General features: G+C 38.4%; 1 protein-coding gene across 1 annotated transcript in view; it reads left to right on the top strand.

The window, feature by feature from the left end:
- Window positions 1-27133, top strand: part of LOC122805778 — a 335686-nt gene that overhangs the window by 302090 nt on the left and 6463 nt on the right. Inside the window, exons 7-9 of the mRNA XM_044076044.1 lie at window positions 2932-3267; window positions 6264-6312; window positions 23807-23968. Of these exons, the coding sequence (XP_043931979.1) occupies window positions 2932-3267; window positions 6264-6312; window positions 23807-23968 (547 nt within the window). The remainder of the gene's footprint in view (window positions 1-2931; window positions 3268-6263; window positions 6313-23806; window positions 23969-27133) is intronic.

The following is a 27133-nucleotide window of genomic DNA, read 5'->3' as shown; positions in this document are numbered from 1 at the left end:
TAACATAACAGGCAAGCTATAGTTCAATGTTTATTTTTTACTTTTTCAAAGCTGCTTAGAATTGAAGATGCTCATTCAGAAAAGGATATACAGACACATTTAATAAAATCTGCAAATAATATTTCTTGAATCAAGTTTATCCTTAATATCTTAATTTTGCATTTCGATAACCATACAGTCTAGGATAGAAAACAAAAACTATTAACTTTTTTTACAAATAAAATATTTAAAAGGGGCATTTTTGCCATTTTGAAAACTGATAATATAATTGTGTTCATAAACTTTTTTGTATAATCTGGTTATTTTAACTGGAAATCATAAAGTCTGATGTGTGCGAGTTCTTGTTTGTTTCATGAAGCATTTTACACTGGACACAGTAAGAGATGCTTATACAAAGTGAAGTCTCCCTGCCCACATTGCACTTTATGTTACACATCCTTTCTCTGACAGTACTGCAGTGCACATGATAAATGTATGCAAGTTAGTGGTTATTTGTTTTTCATTGATCACAAAAGATATATATATATTTGGATCTACTTCAGTAGATCGACTTACCATAATGCCGAAGACCAGAAAGCCAAGATGGAAATACAGGAACTGTCCAACACCACATATGATTGACACTCAATACTGCGATAATGTAGTGAATGCAACAAAAACAGGCAAGTATGAAAGGTAAGTGTATAATACCACTGAACAGTTTTTGCAGGGTAGCATGCCCCCTTGCACCCCCATGCGCCACCACATCTTAAAAACACCAACTCCGAGATTCGCTATAGTGGGGACAAGAGTGCTGTTTTTTTTAAATAGCATACTTCACTGTTTTATTTGCATTCACTACATTATCGCAGTCTTGAGTGATGATCATGTGTGTTTTCATTGTTCTGCAGTTCCGGTATTTCCATCTCGGCTTTCTGGTCTTCGGCATTATGGTAAATTGATCTACTGAAGTAGATCCATTAGATATATATATATATATATATATATTGTGATCAGTGAAAAACAAGTGACCACTAACCTAGACTGGCAAGCAAATTCTGTAAAACATGCCCTTTTTTCATTTACAGTGCCTTTTTGCTTTCCTTTTTAAACTCCAAATTGACTTTTGACTTTCTATCTTACTTGGTAGCATGTGTTGACTTGAGTTTCTCTTGTAATAGTACTACCCATTTTAACATGTCACATACTTGGTGATTTACTGTTGACCTCTAAAATAACTTCTGAAGGCCCGTGTGTCTTATGTTGCATGTTCTGATCTATGGCTGTCATATTCTTGTAAAGGCTGATTTCTTATGCCAATGTAGACTCTCTTCCAAGTGAAAGCACCAAAATATACAAATAAACCTAGGTTCACATTTGTCCAACTTCCCCATCCACAACAAATACCAAAAATATTCCTTCAACTTATTTATTTGTATTTGATGCCACCAGTAACTCCCAGTCACATATCCTGACCACATGGAATGGGTCTAGCAAAACTATCCAGTCAATGGAAAGAAAACAGTACATATCTCAGTACTTTCCAGCAAAGAACAAAAGCAGTGGCACCCTTACCCCCTCTACATAAACAATGTTGACAATAACTCATCTACATATGTATTTCAGCTTGTTGCCAGTAGCAACTCAAAGGCACACTGACCGTGCATCTGACATGGATGTGTTAAGTCTGACTGACTCTCTGGTAAAGAGAAAAACTGCTGGTACTGATGGACTTGAACTCATTACCAGCAATAAAGCCACAACCTCCCACCACACACACACACACACACACACACACACACACACACACACACACACACACACATATATGTATGTATGTGTGTATGCATGCATCTATATATATATATATATATATATATATATATATATATATATATATATATATATATATATACACACACACACATAGACCATGTTCATGTTGTGGGCAGTGTTGGATTTTGCTCTTTCTTCAAACCAGAATCCTTTCTGCTATTGCCCATGTGGTTGTAAATTGATTTTGTAGTCAGTTCATGTCTTTTTCCAGCCCCCATGATGCTAAGGAGGCTCTCTGCTGTAGCTGTCTTTCCACGATTGGGTTACTTTGCGTCTGCATTTTATAAATAATGTGGAATAGCTGTATAATAGCAGACTGTATTCAACCATAGTGGACCTGAGTAGAGAACGCAAATTTTATGTCTTTGCAGTTTCAGCACAGCAGAATGTACCTACTACAAAGAGAAGCAAGCCGTGACTGACTGCAGAACTGTGCAGCATTGAAAACAAGCCAGAAAAGGTTAAAAAAAAAAAAAAAAGATGCAAACAGCAAAATAAAAAGTGGGTGTGAATGAAACTAAAAGAATTTTTTACACTTATGGTTGCCAATTTTTTAATGGAGGAGGACAGCCATGTATAAAATAATAGTGTTTTGATGATGTATCACTGACTGTGGGTGCAGCAGGCACAGAAAAAAGCAAGAAGGGGATAAATACAGTTTCCTTGTAATAGTGCGTATAGTATTTAAACCTCATGGCAACCAAAGTTAGAGATGTATTATGCCCACTGCAGGACTCAAGAGAACAGCCCCCTTCCCCATGAGTCTGACTGGATCAATACAAGGCTACATGAGGTAAGCCAGCAACGAAACACTCCACGCTAAACAATGTGGCCTAGATCACAAACAGTTGCTTTTTCTCATTCATTTAATTCTTCCATACAAAACTCTGAATTATCATCTGTTTTTCTTTTGAAAGGTTTCTGTTTCAAAATTCCTTTATAACCTCAGAGCCACATCAGGAAGTAACCACCATACCAGCATTTTGTGCACTCATTTACTTAATAAAAAAGCATGCATCAGAAATTGTTTTAAAGATGCTATTTACTTACTTATTAAAATATATTTATAAATTTATTTTTATTTTTTTAATTGACTTTGTATTTATTTAAATGCAGATGTTTCACCACCAAGCACCAAACCCGGGTCCAAAGAAGATGATCAAGCGAGACCTACAATTCTGCTGCCATGTTATTTCACTGTGGACTCTGGGACTGTAGACTTGAATCATCTCAAGGTGCAGTGGCAATTTAAGGGGAATCATGCAGCAAAGTTTGTTTTCAACACCTTGTTTAACAGCAAAAAGGCACACCTTTCTCTGGAGGAACTGAGGAAAGGAAATGCCTCCCTGGTTGTTATTAATGCTTCATCAGCTGATACAGGGGATTATACATGTGATGTCAGTTACAAGTCAGACAGCATACCAAGAGTCACTGTCATTTTAAGCATTCAAGGTAATATTCTATTTTAATGGAACAAGAAACTTTACTTTTTTCACATTTTCACTGTAAGGAAATTATACAGCAAAAACATAAGTAGTTTAAATATACTTTGAGTTACTAAAATGCAGGATAACTACCGAGTCCAATTTAAATATTTCTGTTTGGTTCTGATTTTGGTTTCCATTTTGATTTAAAGAGAACTTTATTCTTGATCTATTTTAATTCCAGTTTTATTTATTAATTCATTAGCTTGTATACAAGTCAGTCTGAGAATGTACACTCTATGTCATAAAATGCATTGTTCGGTAGTCAGGTTCAGTATAAATTGCAGGTGAATTTAGAGCACTGACTACAGATTACAAATCTGAAACTAGTATAGTTTGGATATGCTTGCAAAGATGCTTTATTTTTATTGTGTTCGAATTTCATATTTTAGCATTGTACATATAGTCTGAGTTAGCAATCTGATTTCAAGTTATGTAGTTTTTAAATATTCTACTGTAATTAAAGAAATACTGCATATTAAACATAATCAATACTTACTGAGAAATACTCACTATAAAATTTAGGCCTGTTTTACCTAGCTTTTAACGTTCAACTGCACAATCACTCAGAAATATTGCTCTGTCCTATTTCCTGTCAAGGTTACTTATTGTATGCCTCATCTAGCTATTAACTTATCAAAATATAGAACAGTACTACAAAAACAACTGCCAGATTTGTTACTAAATTGCCATACTCAACTCATCGTCTACCATTCAAAAAACTAAAATGGTTCAGATTCGGAAAAAGCATCAGTTATACACAGCTTAAAATGCCACACAGAATATTCCTCTTTCCTGACAAATGCCCCACCCTCTCTCCACTCCTACAAAGATACACTCCAACAAAGAATCTTTGCTCATCATACACAAACCTACTTTGTGTCAAAAAAATGATACAACACTTTTGGTGACTCCCTATTTTCCATAAATATATCTAAATTGTGGAACTCCTTCCCTTCCTAGTATTAGCCTAATATTCTCCCATATCTGCTTCAAAATCAAAATAAAGACTACCTAGTTAATTGCTAGCACTGCTCTTGTTTCACAGTCATTAAATACCCCCTGCATATCCCTTCTTCTCTTTATATAAAACTATCTTGTAATTTACCTTCTCCTTTCTCCCTTAAATAATCATTGTGCTAAGTCACTAATTTTCTCCTTTAAATAATCATTGTGCTAAGTCAATAATTTTGTTAAGATGTATTGCATTATATTTTTCAGCCTTGTCTACATTTTTTTTTATTCTTAGAATGTATATTTTTATCAAGCTTTTCTTCCTGGGCCTCCTCTGAAACATGGTCTTCTACAGCCCAGTTGGACAATCCCATTAATCAAACACAAATGAATAATCTTCATAATTGCTAACAAACAGCTATCATCATCTCCAGTTTACTGGTCAAATGAATTTCTGCTGCCCTGCTTAAAGCTCACTTCATTCAGATCACAAAGAGTTTGCTGAATCCTTCTGGAATCATTATCTGGTTTGTATTAAAGACAATATTTTGTCACAACCATGGCATAAAAGTACAAAGCTCTGACTAAGGCCTAGATGACTAGGGATTAGTTACAGTGTCAGTCACTTGACAGGGCCGGCTGGGTTGTTATCAGCAAAACATCCATAATATAAAATAAAATGATGAAAGGAGTTGCAGTCATTAAAACATATTGCTTCTCCCAGTTTGTTAGTACTAAATTAGTGTAGCTGTTGTTGCTTTCATTTGTTTATATTATGGAGATTTTGTTGATGGCATGTTTTTTTATTTGGGCGGGCTCTACAGAACAGTTAGATAATTTTGTTGCTTATTTACATACGAAAACTGATTTTCTTACGTTTACCCATAATTGTTCGAATGATTCTATATATTTTTTGGATGTTTCTACCTCTGTCTGTAGCAATGGTTTTAATAAGAACATTTATAAAAAAATTATGCAAGGTTAATAATAAGTTATTTGCAAAAATATGTACCCTAAGAGGGTTAAAGAAAATGTTATGAAGGTTCAGTTTTTTAGGAACGCCCAACTTCATACTAAAGACAGTGAAATGTATGAGGCTTTTGATGTCTTAACTGAAGCATTTAGACAGAGAAGATACTATGACTCTGATAATTTACAGATGCAAATAGATGTGGTTGCCCGCAGACAAGCTAGAGCCAGACCATTCTTTGATACCAACAATATGGAATCTGACAATTATAGCGACAACTCTGAGAATGGACTTAGGATGGGTTTGACTTATTCCAGTGATGTAGCTCCAGTGTGTGAAATAGTAAAGAAACACTGGGGTATTCTGATGTCTGACAATAAGTGCAGGAATGTGCTTGATACTCAACCACAATGTGTGTTCAAGACTGGCCTTTCCCTCAAGAAACTACTCTGATATAAATCGTTAAATATAAAGAATGACTTGAGTAATAGAATAAGTAAAAAGAAAGGGACTTTTCCCTGTAACAGAGGTGATGTTTGTAGATATATTAGTACTGATGGTTTATTTGTGCATCCAATTTCCCATAGAGTTTTTGAGTTTAACTTATTTGCAAACTGTAGCATGCAGAATTTATTCTAGCTTGCTATCTGTCAAACCTGTAGTTGTTACTATGTGGGAAAAACCAACAGACCAAATCAGGGAACACCTTTACAATATCAATAGGCAAGATATGAAGACTGCTTTACCAAAGCATGTTGTTAAGGAGAAGTTGAGAAGTCACTTGTCACAGAGGGGGAGATGTTAAAGTTCAGACAAAGACATTAGAGACAACATGGATTCTCAGACTTGCTGCACATAAAGAAAAGGGTTAAATGACTTTTTGCCTTTAAAGCCTGTGCTTAAACTAAGATCATTAAAAAATTGATTGGTTACTTAATGTATATATACCTACTTGGTTAGATCTGAAGAAGCACTGCTTAGTAGTGCGAAAGCGCTTATCGTTTAATACATATTTTATATTGTATTTTTATCTATTAAAGTGCAACCTCTTCAGCCAGCTTCTGTGGTTTTAGTGAATGCAGATAAAAGGTATCCCATTCCCATATGCATAATTTCCATGGTGCATGACACTCCTCCACCAACTCCTTCAGCCTGGGAGTAGTTAAGGAACAAAGCTTACAGTTTTTTCTGTATGGGGACTATAATCTCTAATCACACACTTTGAAGTCTGTTAACAATAATGGTGTCATGTCAAAATATATCTTATCCCCTCACAAATACTTCCTTTATTTTAATCACTGTTAGTTCTAAAAACAATAGCCCTGTATCACTTATACACTTGTATCACACACTATATCTGTAAATGATCATAACATTCTACATTTGATCTGCACTCCTTAGGAATGCAAGACAGTTCAGTGCCTGACACAGGAGGAACATTTTCTATCCCAATAATCACTTTCAAAGTCCTGTTTCAACTTTAACATGACTAATGCCAATAGAATCCTTCTCCTCTGAGAAATGCCGTTACAAAAATACTGGAGAAATGGTACCTCTGCCCTACCAATATGGTACAAATTCAACATGGCCTAGGTGACATCATTGCACTGCCACTCCCTTTATTCTCACTATCATTATGTAATACTGCATTTTATAATCCAGTTTGCCAACCCATCCATAAACAAAATATAAATAAGGAAATTAATTCTAAGTCCACTCCTCTTCTTTGCTCATACAACTCTCTAGAAAATGTACAAGATTATTTTACCATGTCCACTAGGTCCATTATTCTAACTCTCTCCTGACCCCTCCCAATTTCCTTCACAGCTCTCTCATTGCTTGTTCTTTCATAATCTTGCCTGCCTTCTGAGCTTGTTTATGTCTTGGCCAATATCTGTTTTCCAGGGTCATACCCTCTCATCAAAAATCATCCTCATCTCCGCTCTCTTTCTGCCCTTGATGATATCAGTATTTCTGTCCAGAGTTTTGCTGAACGTCCAGATTATTGCCTCGTATTTTTGGTCTGTTCTTCATAAAATTTGTGGTTTTCTGGAAAATTACTAAGGGTTGAAGTAATTGAAAAATGACATATATTTAAGTTTCAGAATTCATATCTTTCAGAAAATGAATGCTAACACAAATCCTGTTATTCTAGCAATTTTCTAAATTCATAAGAGCAATATTTAAACTCTGTCCCTATTTTTGGGTCTTTGCCCCCCTCCATTATTTTAGGCTCTGTCCAGATTTCCTGTGCTAAGAGGTTGAGAGGTATAGTCTGTTGTCTTTCATCTTATTTATTTGTCTGTGTTCTTACCACCACCATTAACTTCAATCAATCTCATAATGCTACCTAACTCAACCCCTCATTCTTCTCTCACTGTCTGATACCTGCATAGCCCAACTCTCCAGGACACTATGTCTAGTATCATCAGGCTCACTCTCCGCCCATTGGGTCCTAATTGCTGCCAGTACCTACTGCCATGATCAATGGTGTGTGGTCGATAAGTGTGCATCATTCCAGATCATTTTCTCTTATGTAACTAATGACAAATGGAGCACTATCACTTAACTCATTATGTTTCTGACACCTACATATCCATGCTATCTCACATCTTATCTTATTACCATCTTCCAGCCTCATTCCTCTCAGCCACCCTTTGCATGCTTTCCTTGCTTTCCCATACAGCGTCATACCCTTTGCATGCCTGTTGATCCTACATTAAACAAGATAAATGTCAAATGGAAGAAAGGCATTTGGTTGAACCCAGTAAGCAGAGTAGACCTGTTAGTCCATTTAGCAATGGAAGAATATAAACATATAGTCAAATTTGTGAGAACTACACCTTGTTCATAAAGTAAAATTTAATTTTAAGAAAGAACATGAAATGTTCTTCAAAGTATATGAATCTAGGAGTGTCTCATGAAAAAGAAAACACTCATATGAGCAAACCTCTAAACAGCGAACATTTTAGGGTGAAGACTCGTATCAGTGATCACACAAAAAGATAAACTTTTTTTTTTAAGCTGAGCTCTGAGATTATACAACAGCAGGGCCCTGCTGTACTGCGATCCCATTCAAAAGACTGCCAGCAGAAACTCCATTCAAACAAATGTTTCCTCATATGTGCATTCCCTTTTTTTTCACCACTAAAAAACGTTTGCTAGTGTGACTGTTTGCCCTTCAAGCCTGCAACCGAATCTACCATGTACTGTCTATGCCCTTACAGTACATCAGTATTTCCTGATGAAAGGCAAGGATATAAAAATAAATAAATAAAAATACAATCCTTATGGGGGATTTTAACTACCCAAACATTGGCTGGCTGCATTACTCACTACCAAATAAATACGCTCAACTATGTTGCTCTAAATATTTTTTATAAATCAGTCTATCTGGGAATGACAATATTTTAGATAACGCATTTGCAAATTAGGATATTTTTGCTCTCCATTCATGACGTACATCTTTGGTTATTAACACATATAATGAAAAAAGTTATCTGTAATCAAAGGTTAAAACAAAAACAGTCATAAATTGATCATTCTTTACAGATTTCATCAATTGAAACTGTGATACAATTATGAAAGCAGACTCAAACGCTGTCCTCATGAATCAAAACAAACTTAGTGAAGATATAAATAATGGCCAAGGCCTTTGGCTCTCGTACAGAAGGTACATTTAATTAATTAATTAATTAATTAATTAATTAATTAATTAATTAATTAATTAATCAATTTATTTATTTATTTATTTATTTATTTATTTATTTATTTCCAGTTTGATAACTGGGGAGGTCCACTGGGCTCAAGAAGCCTGTTTTCAGTGGAGGCCCGGGGAGAAAAGCTCCATATTACAAAAAGTAGTGTTATATAATGAGATTTAGCAAAGTACAATTACAAACTAGAACATTCATTACATACTTACATAGTAGATTAGAGAACCATTTGTACAGCATTTAAGTTGGACAGAGACAGTAGATCATGTGTAGATAGTTATAAAAAAGTACAGTTTTGTACCTACCATAAATGTAGATGTTCGAAGATCCACATTGCTGCAGTCATAACCTGTGGGTAGTCCGCTGTCCTCGGTCGGCCCGAATACCAAAGTGTTAGGCTGGCGTCGGTCATGGTCGCTCAGATCTGACGTCAGTACGCCGTGGTACTAAAGCGCATGACCGACGCCATATCCTCAGTCTTTCTTGCCCCAGATGTCAGAAAGCCTTAAAAAGAAAGGCCATAGCCAAAAATGGAAAAACACCCAAACACCCATGTAGAAACAATATTTACAACCCAAACCACACAACCACCCCAAACTACAGAGGGGAAGGAGGGAGGGAAAATTGGACTGCAGCAATGTGGATCTTCGAACATCTACATTTATGGTAGGTACAAAACTGTACTATGTTCTTCATCTCACATTGCTGCAGTCATAACCTGTGGGTAGAATCCCAAAGCAAAGGTAAAGGGAGGTTGGCAAAATCATAAAGCATTGGGAGCTGCTAACATGCCCTGTAAAACTGCAGTGGCAAACCCAGCCCTAGATTTGGAATAAAGAGGGAGATGGTAATGTTTAGAAAAAGTGTGCACTGAACTCCAAGTAGCTGCCTCCAAAATATCCTTAGTAGCTACTCCCCTTAAAAAAGCAGTAGAAGTGGCAGTCGCCCTAGTGGAATGAGGTCTGATGCCAGCCGGAACCTCCTTACCATGATGAGAATAACAAAAAGCAATACAATGGCCAATCCACTTAGAAATAGTTTGTTTTGAAACAGGTTTCCCCTGAGAACCCAAAGCAAAAGAAACAAACAACTGTTGAGACTGCCAATAAAACAAAATGAAACTCAAACCAAGTAAAACCAAAAGTCCACGGGAGGCTAATGACACACCAGCAAAAATGGCAGAGAACAGCAAAAGCAAAGATATAGGTTTATTTTATCCGCCAGACAAAAACTTCATCAGAATAAGTACACATGTTAAAAATCCACTTTAAATACCAAAACTATGGGTACATTTTTGGATGTTAACTTCTTGGACATCACACTTAAATGGGACTTAGTAGAAAACAGACTTCATAGTCGTATTTATCGTAAAAGGACATTTAACAATGGTTACTTTATGATTCATCCATTTTGGATGTTGCCAAGGCTGACATTTGTATTATCAAGAAGAATTGGGGCATTATTAAGGGCAATAAGGAGATTGGGGTCTAACAAAAGGGGCATGTTTATCTGCAATCAGTGCAATATTTGTCGCTTTTTTTTCCACGCCCTTATATTTTCAGTTAGCATGTAGCAGGACCTGGAGAGGGTACCAGGTTACGTAAATTGTAATACCATCTTTTTTTTTTTTCTCTACTCTGGGTAGGAAGGAGGTGGAGAGAGAGGAGATAAAAATTAATTTTTTTAAAAATAGGTAGGCAAAGAAAAAAAAAAAAAAAAAAAATGATAGCCCCCAGGTCTCAAAGAGAGACCATTAATATCAGTTTTTTTAAAAAAAAATAAATTAAATATTAATAAAGAAGGGAATTTAGTTTATTCTCATTTTTAGTTGTATTAGTTTTTGTTCAATATGTTTTTTTAATATGTTATATATATTTATTTACATAGTTAAATATTTGATTGATTATTAATTGTTTGATTAATCACATGGTTAGATTTTTGGTATTTAAAGTGGATTTTTAACATGTGTACTTATTCCTTTTGGTTTTACTTGGTTTGAGTTTCATTTTGTTTTATTGGTTGTTTTAGTCCATGGCGGAGGCTTTGGATGATGCCTTGCTTAATCTGAGCATTCATGCTACTCCAACTATGTGAGATTAAAAACTCATTGAAAATTTTGGCTTCAAGAGCCCATGACCCGGAAGTCACTATTAGAGCTTCCAGCGGGGGGGGTAAAACAAAAAACGAGTTTGGTGGAAATTATGATGAAGCAGTTCGTAATTCTGAAAGCTAATTTTTACTGACTTTTCAGTTCCGTTTCTAAGGAAACAGAACAGTTAGGAATTAGCATTTAAAATTATTAGAGATCTTGAAATAAAAAAAACCAATTCTCTATCCAATTTTTGGGGGTACAACACATTTTTTTTAAAACTAACTAACTATAAGGATTTTGGTACTAGAAGCGGAACAGGAGAGCCTTTAACTAGAGCTACTGGTCAGGGAAGTAATAATTATTTTTCAATAATGTCAGTTCAAGGGTTAAAAATGAATGAAAGGACATCTAAGGCACCACAAAATATAACGATGCATTCAATGAAGTTGGTGAAGCTGGTGTTAACTTTTAACAGATTACCTACATCAGGTTCCTTCCCAATAGAGAAATCATCATAGCAAACTAAAACAGTTTCTACTAGGAGCCGGACTTTTGAGCTCCCAGACTGGATGACTTTAGTAAAGTGGAATTGGATGTTCTGAAATTAGGTTTAATTTTTATTCTCTCTCTCTAGGCAATTATGTAAGAACTATTTGTTGATATCAAAAGTTTTCCAGAAAGTTAAAATGATTATTCCAGTACCTTGTGCAACATTTCAGACACTGAAAGGCATGCATTAAGTAATTTAGCATCTATGACAAGAGAATTTTTTTATTATGTCAAAGGTATGTTAAACCTTTTAGCAAAAAAAGATGAATATGAAATTGTTCCACTTTTTGATGGTCCAAGTATATTTATATGATGCCCTTTATGAATGGAGAATGAGTCATAAATTATATGAATTTTGTAGTGTTGAACATCCTAGGATAGGTGGCATTTCTTTAGAAAATAAATAAGTTTGTCAATACTATTGGTTTTTATTCCAACACACAGATAATGTTTACTCTTGATGTAACCTCTAATTAAATGTAAAAAACAAAATTAATGACAAGGTGTCTATTTATTTTATAGAGAGGTGGTCTTGAAAAAATTTTTTTTTTTTTTTTGAACACATTATATAGGCAAGAAGGGGGGGCTATGGGCTCCCTCAGCCCAGCCTTTGCCAATTTGGTTATGTGGCGTGGGAGAAAAACAAATCTTCCCACCTTGGTAGACAAATATATATATTTTCGGATTAAAAATTTACTATGGGGTACATTTGGTTGGATGTTAACTTCTTGGACATCACACTTAAATGGGACTTAGTAGAAAAGACTTTGAATTTTCTTTTTTTTTATTATTTATTTATTATCAAGAGGGATTCATCCATTCCATTTTTTGATGCCAAGAAGGCTGATTTGGTCTCTAAGGGAATCCATTTATTTTCCATTATTAAATTCCCAAATTGATGTATTAGTCCCCCCCTAGAAATGTTGTAGGTAATAAGATGATATTTTTCATGTGTTGGGCCTAGAGGCCTTTTTTTAAGAAAAAGAATAACATAAAAAAAAAAAAAAAACTTAAAAAAATTAATCAAACAAGAGTCTAGATTGGGGTCTAAAAGGGGGGGTTTATCTGCAATCAGTGCAATATTTGTATTTTTTTATTTCACGGGCCCTTATATTTCAGTTAGCACATGTAGCAGGACCCAAGGATATGAGAGAGATTTTTTTTAAAAATTTTCTTTTGCAGGAGGCATATTTGGCAAAAAAAAAAAAAATCTGATATAGCCCCAGGTCTCAATGAGACGCTTCAATATGTTTTTAATATGTTATATATATATTTTTTTACATATATATATATATTTTTTATAAAGTCATTTTTAAGTTCTGTTAGTTTTGTTTGATTAACATGGGTTGTTTTGATTTTTAAAGTGGGATTTTTAACATGTGTACTTATTCTGATGAAGTTTGCTGTTCTCTGCCATTTTTGCTGGTGTGTCATTAGCCTCCCGTGGACTTTTGGTTTAACTGTTGAGACTGCCTGAACCCTTTGGTTCTGCTCAAATAATAGCACAACTGCCTGTGAATATCCAAAGAGTGCAAAATTTTTTCCCCTTTATTTTGGGGATCAGCATAAAATGTAGGCAAATTAATAGATTGGTTTAATGCCACATTAGAAATAACCTTAGGCATGAAAGTAGAGTTAGTACGCAGGGAGACCCTATCCTTATGAAATATCAAGAAGGGTTCAACTGCCATTAGAGCCTGTAATTCAGATACCCTTCTAGCAGACGTAATGGCCAACAAAAAAGCAGTCTTCCAAGACAAAAACTTCAACTCCGTAGTAGCTGCAGGTTCAAAAGGAGGTAAAGTGAGCTTTTCCAACACAAAATTGAGATCCCAGGAAGGAGTAGGAGCTCTACGTGTGGGTCTTATGTTTTTTGCCCCTCTAAGAAATTGCTTAAACAAAGGATGAGAGAATAAAGGAGGGTCACAGTCATAGTGAGCAGAAATGGCTGCAGCATGAACTTTTATAGAGGAGAAAGACAAACCCTTGTCTAATAATTCTGTAAGATACTGAAGTGAAACACTCAAATTAGGCACAGAGACATCAAAACTTTGTTTTGCTCCAAAGAAAAAATCTCCTCCATTTATCCGCATAAACTTTCCTGGTACTAGGCCGTCTGGCCTCCAAAATGACATTCAAAACTTGTTGAGGAAGCTGCGACCCCCAGGGTCTAAAACAGAATATGCCAAGCTGTCAGATGCAGGGACTGTATCCTGACATTGCGCAAATGATTGCTTGCCTGGGACAAAAGGTGTGGAACTGATGGCAAAGGCCAAGGAGGCTCCCGTACTAAACTCCTCAGCAGAGGGTACCAGTGCTGACGTGACCAATCTGGAGCTATTAGAATCATGCAAGGCTTGTCCTGTCTGACCTTCAAGGGCACCTTGGGAAGAAGAGGCAGAGGAGGAAAGGCATAGACGTGAAGGTTGTTCCAACTGAATGATAGAGCATCCACTTTCCAAGCTTTTGGGTGAAACAGCTTTGTGCAAAACTTTGGCAGTTGGAAATTTAGTGGAGAAGTGAACAGATCTATGTCTGGAGTTCCCCAAGCCACCGTCAACTGTTGAAATACATGAGGATCCAATTTCCACTCGTGGGGATCCACCATCTGTCTGCTCAAAACATCTGCTAAGGAGTTCTGTGCTCCTGGCAGAAACCTTGCCTGAAGAGTGAGGTGCAAACTGAGAGCAGTTTCCCACAAAATCATAGCTTGTCTGCAAAGAGGGTACGAATGGGTTCCCCCTTGCTTGTTGATGTACCACATGACTGTTGTGTTGTCTGTTTGAATCAACACCTGTCCTGGTTGAAGTAGATCCTTGAAGGCCATCAGGGCAAATTGGACTGCTAACATCTCCTTCATGTTGATATGCAAATGTTGTAGTCTGGGAGGCCACGTGTCTTGAACCCATTTCCCATTGAAGTGTGCTCCCCAAGCCATGTCTGAGGCATCTGTCATTAAGATCTGACTCGCCTCTGGTCGGGTCACAGAGAGTCCCTTGTTTAGGTGACATTCCTGAGCCCACCACAAGAATTCCCTTTGGATGCAAGGTATTATCTGAATGACAGTGTCCAAATCGTGGCAGTGTTGAGTCCATACGCTTTTGAGATACCATTGTAGCTTCCTCATATGCAGTTTGGCATTGGGAAGCACCAGAATACAAGAGGCCATGAACCCCAAGGCCTGAAGGACTGTCCTTGCAGTCAGCCTGGACCGTAGAGATAATTGCTGGAAGTAAAGGGCAAGATTTCTTTGTTTGTCCGGGGTCAAAAACGCCATCTGAGAGGCTGTGTTCAGTCTCACACCCAGAAAGCACATGTCCTGAGAGGGTACTAGACTGGACTTTGTTTCGTTCACAGAATACCCTAGGCACCTTAACACTGTCATAACATACTGAAGATGGTGAAGTAACTTGACTTTGTCTTGAGCAAGAATCAGGCAATCGTCCAAATAAGGATAAATTTGTATTCCCCTTAGTCTTAAGAAGGCTATCACCGGAGCCAGGACTTTTGTGAACACCCTGGGTGCAGTAGATAAGCCAAAGGGCAATGCAGAGAACTGATAATGAAAAGTGCCAGTCCAAAAATGCAGGAACCTCCTGCAACTGAGCCTGATTGGAATGTGAAGATAAGCCTCTTTGAGATCCAGAGTTACCATCCAGTGATCTTTGCCAAGCAGAGGCAGAAGCTGTTGCAAAGTTAACATCTTGAATTTGGGAATGTCCAGGTATGTGTTGAGAATAGACAAGTCCAGAATTGGCCTCCAAGTGTTTCCTTTCTTTGGTACCAAAAACAGGCAAGAATAAAATCCTAGGCCCACTTCTGACGGAGGGACCCCCTGGATAGCCCCCATTTTTAAAAGTAAAGAAATCTGTTTGTGAGCCTCCAACTTTTGCTGAGGAGGAACGTCTGGCATGCCTTGGAAAGGAGGCAAGGTGTGAAAATAAAACTTGTAGCCTCGGTCTATAATGTCCAACACCCATCTGTCCTGGGTGACTAAAAGCCAATTTTGCTTGAAAAGTGCCAACTTTCCTCCCAGAGGAGCTGCCAGACAGGAGGGATCTGGGAGCTGGAGATACAGGTCATTGGGTCTGTTTACGAAAAGGCTGACCCCTGCCCTCACCTGAAGATTGTGCAGGGGAACTCCACGTCCTAGGCCTGAAAGAACCCTGAGCATGAGCTCTGCCCCTACCACGTCTAGATCTGCCCCTAGACTGTAGATCAGAAGAAGGATAAGCCCATCCCTTTGTAGGCCAATTTCTGCTAAACTTAGGGGGCTGCACCTGTAACAAATCCTTAACTGTCTGCATAGACTTAGCTTTGTCTTCCATTTTCTTCAAAACTGACTCCACAGGAGAACCAAACAGAACTTCAGATTGAAGGGGAGCATCCAAAATTCGAGCTTTAACATGCTCTGACAAGTTCTGATCCTTAAGCCAGGCGTGCCTACGAATTACTGATCCAGTGGCAGCCACCCTGGAAGAAGCCTGAAGAGCATCAAAACCACACTGCAAAGAATGCTTTCCCACCTGATCAGAGGCATGAACTAAATCCTGTAATTCCTTACACTCTATGCCCTCTGCCAAAGCATCTACCTTAGGTTTTAACTGACTGAGGAGAAAATTCTGGTACTTCAGCATATGAAACTGGCAATTCAAAGCCCTCATTGCTAGAGTGGAAGAGGTATACACTTTTTTACTCCATCTATCCAAAGCTCTAGAGTCTTTATCCATAGGAACTGGATTCTTTACGACAGAAGCCCTGACACCCTTAGGTCCCTGGCTAATAGTTTCCGGGTCAGCTCTTGGGCTCTTATACAAATATTTATGAGACTCTGGCACTCTATAATACCTGTCTGGCTTGACCGGGGCAGGAGGCAAAGAATCAGGATTAAGGGAAGCTGCAGAGAAAACATCCTGAACAACATCCAAAACAGGGGGTATAGCCAAGGGCCTATGTTGTGGCAAAAACAAAAATTCCCTAAGTCTCTTTCGAGAGTCTGAGAAATCCTGACCTTCCCACTTAAAATGCTCCCTCATGGAATGCAGGGTTTCTGAAAAAGAAAAATCCTCTGGAGGGGAAGCAGAAGGACTAGAATCCTCTGCATCTGAATCAGAATAAGGAGGAAAATCCTGAATGTCTTCAGTCGAAGACTCTGAGTAATCTGAGGAATGCTCAAATCCTTCCACCTCTGGCTCCACCCTAGGCCTCTTATCTGGAGGGGGCATAGAACCCCTGATTAAGGTAATCAAATCCTCTGCCATTTTTAGCATATGCTTTTTAGGTACAGAACCTGCAAAACTAGGGCTGACACCAGAGGAAGACAAACCAGGCCTGACCTTGGAAGGTACCTTAGAGACAGAAGTAGAAGGTCTAACCACCTTATGCAAAGAAGGGACTACAGAGACCTGAGAGGCCCCCTCAGCCTGACCCGACTTCAGAGAGGCCACATCCTGCAAAATTAAAGGCTCCCCCTGAGACTCAGCTGAAACCTCGGCTGGATCCACAGATTCCACCGTAGTTTCTAAAGAACCGGCGTCCGTAACGGACGACTCATCCTGCTTGGACTTTAACGATTTTTCCTTACGCTTCTTAGCGGTAGCGGGCGTCGGAGGATCCAACGGCATATTGTAGTTACACCGCTTACCGAAGACAAGCCTAGCACAATCTAACCTGCGTTTAATGGTGCGCTTATTAAATCTAGCACAAAAGCGACACCCGACTATGTCGTGCTCAGGCCCCAAGCAAGGAATACAAAGAGAGTGGTAATCCCTATGAGGTATCTGTTTCCCACAAGAAATACAATTATTCACTTTTTCTGACATCCGGATATAACTGAGGCAAGAAAAAACAAAAATATTCCCCAACGGGGTACTTAGCCCAACTTGGTCTTCGGTCTGAAACTCAGAATACGAAAATTTCAGGACGCCGAATGGCACTTGCAAATGCTGCTTCTGCTTCGGACCATGCGGCAAAAAAGACCGAGGATATGGCGTCGGTCATGCGCTTTAGTACCACGGCGTACTGACGTCAGATCTGAGCGACCATGACCGACGCCAGCCTAACACTTTGGTATTCGGGCCGACCGAGGACAGCGGACTACCCACAGGTTATGACTGCAGCAATGTGAGATGAAGAACATCTAACAATTGTAAATCATCTGTAAATAGTTATAGAAACTAACATTTGAAGGATTGCAGTAAATACAATTTGCAGTAAAATAGGGGAGAAATAAAGGTGGAAAGTACGCTATTTGCTATGAATACATTCATGATACTGGTGTATTCAGAGAGAGGCAGTTGTACAATAGAAAAGGTGGAGTGCATACATGGCAGCGTTGATTATCTTTGTTAGACAGCATCAACATTTCTATGTAGGCAGTAATGAGAATCAATCACAGAGAAGCATCAACATTTATATGTAGGCAGTAATGAGAATCAATCACAGAGAAGCATCAACATTTCTATGTAGGCAGTAATGAGAATCAATCACAGAGAAGCATCAACATTTATATGTAGGCAGTAATGAGAATCAATCACAGAGAAGCATCAACATTTCTATGTAGGCAGTAATGAGAATCAATCACAGAGAAGCATCAACATTTCTATGTAGGCAGTAATGAGAATCAATCACAGAGAAGCATCAACATTTCTATGTAGGCAGTAATGAGAATCAATCACAGAGAAGCATCATTTCTATGTAGGCAGTAATGAGAATCAATCACAGAGAAGCATCAACATTTCTATGTAGGCAGTAATGAGAACCATTTCCACATGGGGGAGAGAGAAGACAGATAGAAAACTATGTATAATATTTACAATATATAGATTCAAGGTATCGTTGTTATATTACATTAAATTTAGAGACAGGCAGCTGTTTAGGAAAACAGCATGGAGAAGAGGTACATGTAGAAGGGTCTTTAGCAGGTTAGGCAGGCAGAGAGCAATTACATTTCCAATTATGGGAGGGGTACGAATGGAGCTGGGTTTTAAAGTGTTCAAAGTTTTCAGAAATTCTTAGAGAGGGTGGGAGTGAGTTCCATTTTTTGGCTAAGGAAAAGGATATGAGAAGCTGACCAGTGGGACATTTTGGTTTGTATACAGAAAGTAGATTTTGGTGGGCAGATCTTAGGGTTCTGTGAGGGGTGTAAGATGGTAAGATGTTTGTTAGTGCTGGGCATGTAGTTGGTTTAAAAATGAATTTGTGGGCTGTAGTGAGTTGGAAGTAGTCAAGGTGGTTGGGAAGTTCTAGCCACTTTAGTAGGTGGAGAGATGTACAGTGGTGGGAGGAGTAGTTAGATTTAGTTGTGAATTTTGAGATTTTGTTGTAACAGATTTCCAGTTTTGAAGAGATGGTGGAAGATAGGTTGGTTAGTAGAAGTGCACCGTACAGTAGTGATAGTGGTAAGTAGGTAGTGGTGAGTGTTAGTCTTGTAGAAGGACAGAGAAAGTGAGAGTTTCTATAAAGCATGCCAAGTTTCTGATGTGTTTTCTTAATATTTAGCTGAATATAAGTATTGAATTTTAGGTGTTTATCAATAGTAACCCCAAGAACTTTAGCAAAAGAGACAACTTCTATGGTGGAGTTGGCATGGCTGATAATATTGAAAGAGCGTTTGTTCAGAGGGAGGGTTTTTGAGGGAGATAAAAGTAGGATTTTGCATTTATTGACATTTAGAGAGAGGTGGTTTTGAACCATCCAGCTCTAGGTAGTTGAGAAGGAAATTTGAGTTTTTGCTTGGAGCTCTGGGAGATTAAAAGCAGAGCAGACTAAAGTTGAGTTGTCTGCATATTGTACTATTTTAGTGTTAGGAATGGCAGCATGGAAATCATTAATAAATACATTAAAGAGCATTGGACCGAGTATGGATCCCTGGGGTACCCCAGTTGGGGTAGATAGGAAGGCGGAGGTGCCAGTTTGCCATTTCACAGCCTGAGATCTGTCAGAGAGGTAGCTGTTAAACCAGGTCAGGGAATTTTGAGAGAGTTTAAGGTTAGAAAGGTGATTCAAAAGGTGGGTATGGGAGACAGTGTCAAATGCCTTGGAGAGATCTAGAAGGACTGTGGATACAATTTCTCCAGAGTCACGGGCATGGTTTACTATGTCTAGGAAAGAGAGAAGAGCAGTTATTGTACTATGGCCAGGACGGAAACCATGTTGTGTAGGGGTGAGGAGTTGATTATTGGTAAGGAAAGGCATGAGCTGGAGGTGGATGCATTTTTCAAGAATTTTTGGCTTGGGGAGAGAATGGCTATTGGTCAGAAGATTGAGATGTAGGATAAAGGCTGCACAGCACAGTTTGGGGAAATAAGATTCCTGTATGGATCTAGTAATGAGAATGCTAATGGGGATGGCGATACCATCTGCTGCACGTTTTAGAAAGAGTGAGGGGATATTGTCAGGGGCGTTGGAGCATGGCTTAAGTTTAGAGAGAAGTTTTTTTATGTAAGAGGTGGAGATGGGTTTGAGATGAAATATGTGAGGAGTGTTGGGGATGGAAGGTTGGGTTGAGGTAAGGGAAGTGGGTTTGAGGAGAGGGGAGGAGATGTGATTAGGGAAGGTCTTGGCTATAGAGTTGGTAAAGAAGGAGTTGAATATGGTGGCTAGTTCTATGTCTGTTGTACTGGTGTCAGGACAAGGATTGTTTTTGGTACCTGGGTTCAGAAGAGAGTTGATGAGTTCCACAATTGTTTGGGGTTTTTGGAATGATTAGACTGGAGTTTAGTATAATAAGTTTTTTATCTTTTATAATGTGTTTTTTGGCTAGGTTGCGGAGTTGCTTATATTTAAGAAGGGTATCTGGGTGCTTATTTTGATTATATAGTTTCCAGGTCTTGTCCCTTTGTTGTATAAGTGTTTTAGTATCTTTAGTTAGCCATGGGGCGGAGTTGGGTTTTAGTCGTTTTGTTCTTGGCGGGGGCGGGACTTGGGAGTTCAGGGTATCTAACAAGGTTGCGTTGAAGAAGTCTACGGTGTTATCTAGGGGAAGAGTTTTTAGATTGTCCCAGTTTGTTAGTTTGAGGGTATTGGAGAAACTTGTAGGGTTACAGTTTGTAAGGTTACGAGTATGACTATATTGGTGTAGGTGTGGGTTGCTCAATGGATGAAGGCTGGCAAGTGGTCACTCATGGAGTCTGGTAGGGTGCCTGAGTGTGAGATTTTATTTGGGTGGGAGAATAGGATCCAGTCCAGAGTGGAACCTGGGGGGGGTTGTTTTTATTGGGTCTGGTAATGGCATTTGTAAGTTAAGTGACATTAAATAGATTGATAGATATGGAGGGATTATTGGTATTCATTTTGTTCCAGTCAATCCTGTTCTTTTGTAAATACCTGTATGGAGTTTGCATTGCATGTTCTCCATGTGTCTCTGTGGGGATCCTCCCATATCTCGAAAACAGGCTGGCTGTTTCTTTCTCAAACTCTCCTAAGAATGGAGAGGTAGGTAACAGTAAAGACTCCAGATGGTGCCTACAGAGGAAAGAGTTGTATAGACTAACTGCTTTGAGCATCAATGTAGTGAATGATATCCTCCAGATAAAAAAACATGGACCACAAATCTTTCACCATGTCAAGACTTGCCATTCAATGATGCAAAAATTGACTCTAGGTAATATAGTTGTCTTGACTAATGTCGCCAAAATGGGCATGGGTATTTGCTAGTGGTAAGTGGGTTAAGGACCCAGCATACTCTGACCCATGATAAATGTGGGTGGGTCTATGTGCCCCTACTGACCACTGTGTGCCTGCCATAAAGCCCAGCAACTCTGGGTCAATACACTACTGGCCATCTAGTGTCCAGTTACCCAGCTTGGGTTACCTAGGACAGCTCTGTTCAGTGAATGTTAGAAGTAAAACCAATCAACCTGCCAAATCTAAACTAGTGTTTGCTAAACTTAATATAGGTTCACTGACAGGATGGAGCTTGGAAGTGGATGCCATGATGGTAAGGAAGAGAGTGGAAATCTCCTGTATCCAGGAAACAATATGGAAGGGTAGTGAGCAAAGTCACTTGGCTTGGGCTTCAGAGTCTACTCTTCAGGAGCAGGACAGGTTAGAAATGGTGTGAAAACTGAGGTTAAGGAGACGCTTCAGAAGTCAGTGTGGGAAGTTATAAGACAGACTCAATGCAATTAGACTCCAGTGTAATGATGGGGCAGTATTCACAATCTCATCCTGTACCCCAGAGCAGGGTTATGACAGAGAGGAAAAGAGTGCATTCTGGCAACAGTTGCAGGACCTAGTAGATAAAGCAGGACAACATGTGTTGGTATTAATAATGGGGGACCTGAATACACATATCAGGACAGACAGAACAAGACATAAAGATTGCTTGGAATCCATTATGGCTGGGGAAAGAGGAATAAAAGAGTACAGGCCATTCTGGATGTCTGTCCAGCAAGTGGTTTAATGGTAGCCAACACATGGTTCAGCAAAATAGACAGTCACAAGATCACATACAAGAGTGGTCAACATGAAACTCAGATAGACTTCCTTCTTGTATGTAAAGGGCATTGGGTAGAATCAGTGACTGCAAACTCAACCTCGGTAAAATAGTCAGCCCATAGCATAAACTACTGGCTGCTACATTCGGCTGCATTCAGTGGTCAGAGAAGGCTCTAAGGTCAGCAGAAATGAAGATGAAGATCTGGAAGTTGACTGGATAGATAACACACATGTTCAAGGAATTACTCAGGGCTCTAGCACCTGAGGAAGAGGAGGAAACAGATAGAGATGGAGCTGAAAAAAATGGCAGTGCCTGAAAACAGGATGTGTGAGGACTACAGAATGTGTAAGCGGCAAAGCCAGGTATGCAATTACGGTACATAAGAAAAGCTGGTGGTGCTGTGCAGAAGTCCAGGAAGTCATCAAAAGAAAGAAGTGCAGGAAAAATTGGGAGGCAGAAAAAGATAGACTAAGTTAAGAAGGAATACTGGCTGGCTAACAAAGACGCTGAGGAAGTAGTTGCAATAGCAAAAAGCAAGGCATCGGAGGAACTGTACCAACTTCTGGAAAGTGATTCAGTAGATGGCACAAAGAAACTATGGCTACATGGCAAAGACAAAAAAAAAAAGAAAATGGTCAGACACTAGTCATAAGGGATGCCATCAACAACCTGCTCACTAATCCCACCGGACATCAAAGGCAGATGGAAGGAGCACTTCCAGCAGCTTCTAAATGAAGAAAAGCCCACATAAACTGTTCTGCCCCAGACACAGCCTATAATGAAAGAAGAGGAGGAGTCCAACCTAGAAGGATAAGGAACAGCACTAAGGAAAAGGAAGTCAGGGATAGAAACAGGCTCATCATAGAAGGTCATTGTAGATATAATCAAGATGTTAAGTTGGTAAGAAATGGCTCCTAAGAGTACCCATTGCAGTATGAAGATAAAGGCAAATTTCAGGGGACTAGAGAATAAACATACTAGTGCCAGTGTACACGAACAATAGGGGCATTCAAAACTATTGGCAGCATAGAGGTAAACTCCTATCGGACAGTTAACGAAAGTAATAGAGAGGGTGTTCGATGAAAGAATATGCAGACTAGTGGAATGTAAGATGGGAGATGAGCAGTTCAGATTCAGATCAGGATGCAGCACAACTGACATGATGTTTGAAGTGAAACAAATAGTTGAGAAGAAGCTACAGATGTGGAAAGACTCCAACTGGGCATTCCCAAAGTCCCAAGAAAGCTGATTTGGGAAGTCTTGCAATGGTTAGAAGTCCCAGAAACACTGGTAGAGTTAGTACATGGACCCAATAACAGAAGTACAAACAGTGTTTGGAATCAGAGGGGTTTCCAGTGGGAGTGGATGCATATCAGGGTTTAGCTCTGAGCCCAGTACTATTCATACTGGTGATGGGCTATAATAGCAAACAGGTCAGAAGCAACAGATTAACAAAAGTGCTGTAGGAAGACAATGTGGGATTACAGGCGAGCATTGAACAAAAACATCAGAAAAGGGCAGGGGAATGCAATGCAAAACAAAAGGCACAGGATGAAATGAGTAGTTTTCAAACCAATGCTTAATTGATAAGGCATCCCTATCATATAATCAATTGTATTGAAGTTCCACAGTATGTTAGCCCCACTAAGATCCAGTAATCTGATGTAGAAATAATACAATTTTGTAAATATACAAGTTTATATACCCTATAAATATCTAGCAAATAATGCATAAGCTATCAGCATAGATAAATATTTCTATTAATAAAATACTTTTTTCTTTTAGTTGGGAATATTTCAAAGCTGTCAATTTGCAGCCTGTACCAGTGTCAGAGAAAGATAAAGCCCTGACTATGTCCAAAGCAAAAAGAGTTCAAAGAAAGGCTCAGGTGCTTGCCAGCACAGGCAGGGAGGATGGTAGTGCCCATCATGAAGCAACAAGAGGAAAGTACATATCCTTAGGCATGCTCATGTGGTCTGACTACCCCGGTGGGGCTGGGAAAACAACCATGCCATGTTACCTGGAGGTGGGTGGAGCATGCTGGTAACATTAGCCCCTTGCAAAAGCAACAGATGGCTCAGCACCAATGCTCACTGACAAACCACAGATATTTAAATGAAGTTTCCATTGGTGCTTGAAATTTACATGAGGTTGTTTTGATTTGATTGCATATTCTTACAGTGGCTGTCCTGAATATTCAGGCCAGTACAAGAACTTAGCAAATCTGGAAAGTATCTGTTGTATTAAATCATTGAAGATAACAGTAATATTGAAATAACTACATATTCCATATTACACCAGGTAACAGAAACCACAGTAGCTCCATATGTTAACAAAAACAGTTAAACAGTACTATCTCTTGGTGGTACTGCAGCACCATCTCTGTGTGGACAAACATGACCTAAACACTAGACCTGTCTTAGGATTGATAAAGGAAGAAAACACAAAAATGTAATGCTAGCTTTTCTTAACGAGGAGAGATCAAAAGACCATGCAACAACCACAACTAAGATAAAAATGCAGGTTAATGAAATAAAAAGGAGGTACTGGAGCATCCCCACTTACTTGTTAAAAACAGAAGAATATAAGGAATGGGCAAGGAAACTATTTAAGAGTTATTGGGAAGATAAACATTTTCTTTAGAAGTTATAGCTCCTGACTGGGATAAAATGAATGCAGGGTAGAACTAAAGAAAAAGAGATATGGTTAAGAAGTAAAAGGAATTATTTTGAGGGGCCCACTAAGGTTAAAGTATTGCAGAATAAGGGGAATCTCACAGAAGAAGAAAAAGAGGTGCAACTGCAGTGTGTAAAGAAAAAATAAGGGAATATCTAATAATATATATGAATTTAGAAATATTGTTGCTAAGCAACAGATTTTTGAGAACTCCAGAGTATGAAAACTTTAAGCACAATGACCTAGACAACAGAAAGCATAGGGAGCCTATAACAAGAAAAATAACCAGAGATATTAGAGATATTTCAGAAATGTTATGAAAAATTGTATAAAGCAGAGAAATATAGAAATAAAAAAAAAGAGTAGAAATGTAAATATTTATGGAAGACTTAAATATGCTGGAGTTATTTGTGATGAGGCTCAACAATTAACAGTTTGGGTAGGAGGAGATGAAATAAAAATGGTGACGTATATTCAACCTGTAGGCAAGTCTGCAGGAATAGATGGTATCCATGTGGAAGTGTGGAAGCTAAAAGGGAAAAAAGTAATAACGAACTGAAAGATTTTAACAGCATTTTAAAAGTAGGGGAAGTACCAACATCCTGGAAGAAAGATGTGGTGGCTGTGATACCTAAAGATGACAAAGCCACATTGGAAGCAACTTCATATTGGCACATTTCAATTTAAACCATGATTGTAAAGTGTTTATGTCTATAATAGCTAAAAAATGGGAAACGGGTGTTGCCAAATTGTAGATGTGGATCAGTGTGGTTTTGTGGAAGGTAGGCAAACATTTGATGACATTACTACAATGATGTTAATCCAGATGGAAGCAGAATTTAAGAAAATACTGGTGTTGTTGGTAGGTCTTGATGCAGGGAAAGCATTCAATACAATAAAGTTAGATTTTATGAGTAGAGCAATGGAAACATTTGCATTCCCTGTTATGATAAGGTTAATTAGGAAGATATATGAAGGAAAGGAAAGGGGGAGGGTTCCTTTCTGACATATTGTGTCATAAGACAGGAACCAGGCAGGGGTGTTTTCTTTCCCCTTTATTTGCTTTATATTCACAGCCATTGGCAAATAAATAAGTCACTCAGAAATTTAAAGATATAATTGATATGGTAATCAACAAAAGTTGGTTTATTTACAGACAATGATATTTTGTATCTGATAAAACTAGAACAAAGTTATTTAGGATTACCTGATTTGAAGAGATATTTTAGAGCTGCACAGATAAGGCTCTTATACATAATAAAAGCAGAATGTTATAATTCAAAGTGGAAAGGAATGGTGATAAAGCAAGGGAAAAAAAGGCTACATCTATGGTTGAAATAAGTCTAGGGGATATAGGAAGAATTTAGAATGTATTCTGGACATGCCTTCCATTTGAAAAAATGTGTAAGAATTGTAATAAAGGCCGCAAATTAAAAGATGAGTGAGGGGGTTAGTGGGGTTTGGCATTATTAGCCTGAATATACCAACAAAATCTTAAAGTAAAAAGTCATGGGCACTCAAAAGCTGTGGAAGTGATTTACTGGTATGTGCTTAAGGAGTCATTTGCATATATCCCATGGGCCTCCACTACAGGAGGTTTTAGGCATTACACAAGGAACACTCTAGTTTAGCTAGGTCTTCCTTGCAGTCTTCACAGTATAAGAATTTGGGGAACTTTAAATCAGTTAGTGAAGGAAAATTAATGAATTTTTTGCCCAAGTTTATGACATGATGAGCAGCTGCCTTAGTAAATCCAATACACTAGTGGGACAAATAAATGTGGTGCAGATGATGATACTTGCAAAGGTACTATGTCTGTTTAGGCATCTCCTATATGGGGATGATACAATGTGGTTTCAAAGGATCTAGATGAGTTATGATAGGGTTACATGGAAAGATTAAGTGCACAGGCATAGTGAAATAAAGATTAAGATTGGAGAGATGGGTGGGATTATGGGAAATGCATGATAATTAAGTTAAAGAGGATTTTGGAGTACTGAAATGTAGGATGATGTAGAAAAGAGACGTTTAGAAAACTTAGATTAATGAGTGTATGGAATAATCCCAATTCTAAAGTACAAAATAAAACTGAATTAGAGGTGAAAGGGATTGAATAAGGTAGACAAGTGTGAATATAACGTGGAGAAGGATTAAAGGATTCTGGTATCAGTAATTAGGGTGCTGTTTCTCAGTTGATACAGTTCTTGGTTGATGATTCTCTCAGGATGTTTTGACAGGTGGGAGAGTGTAGGTGCAGGGTGGGGTGCAGTCATTTATGTTTTGATTACTGGCCTGTCCATGGGATTGAAAATTATTTTCACTGAAGGCCTGGAGAAAAATGATCTAAATCTATTGTTACATATTTAAGTGTACTAATAAAGTAAAGACCCTGGTTGCTGACATTTTGACAAAGGTAATCCAAATCAGAAAATCAAA

Source organism: Protopterus annectens, chromosome 7.part0 (assembly GCF_019279795.1).
Source record: "Protopterus annectens isolate FY-2018-M chromosome 7.part0, PAN1.0, whole genome shotgun sequence".
NCBI lineage: Eukaryota > Metazoa > Chordata > Ceratodontiformes > Protopteridae > Protopterus > Protopterus annectens.
The sequence above is the reverse complement of the archived record's forward strand: the minus strand, read 5'-3'. Positions and strand labels throughout refer to the sequence as shown.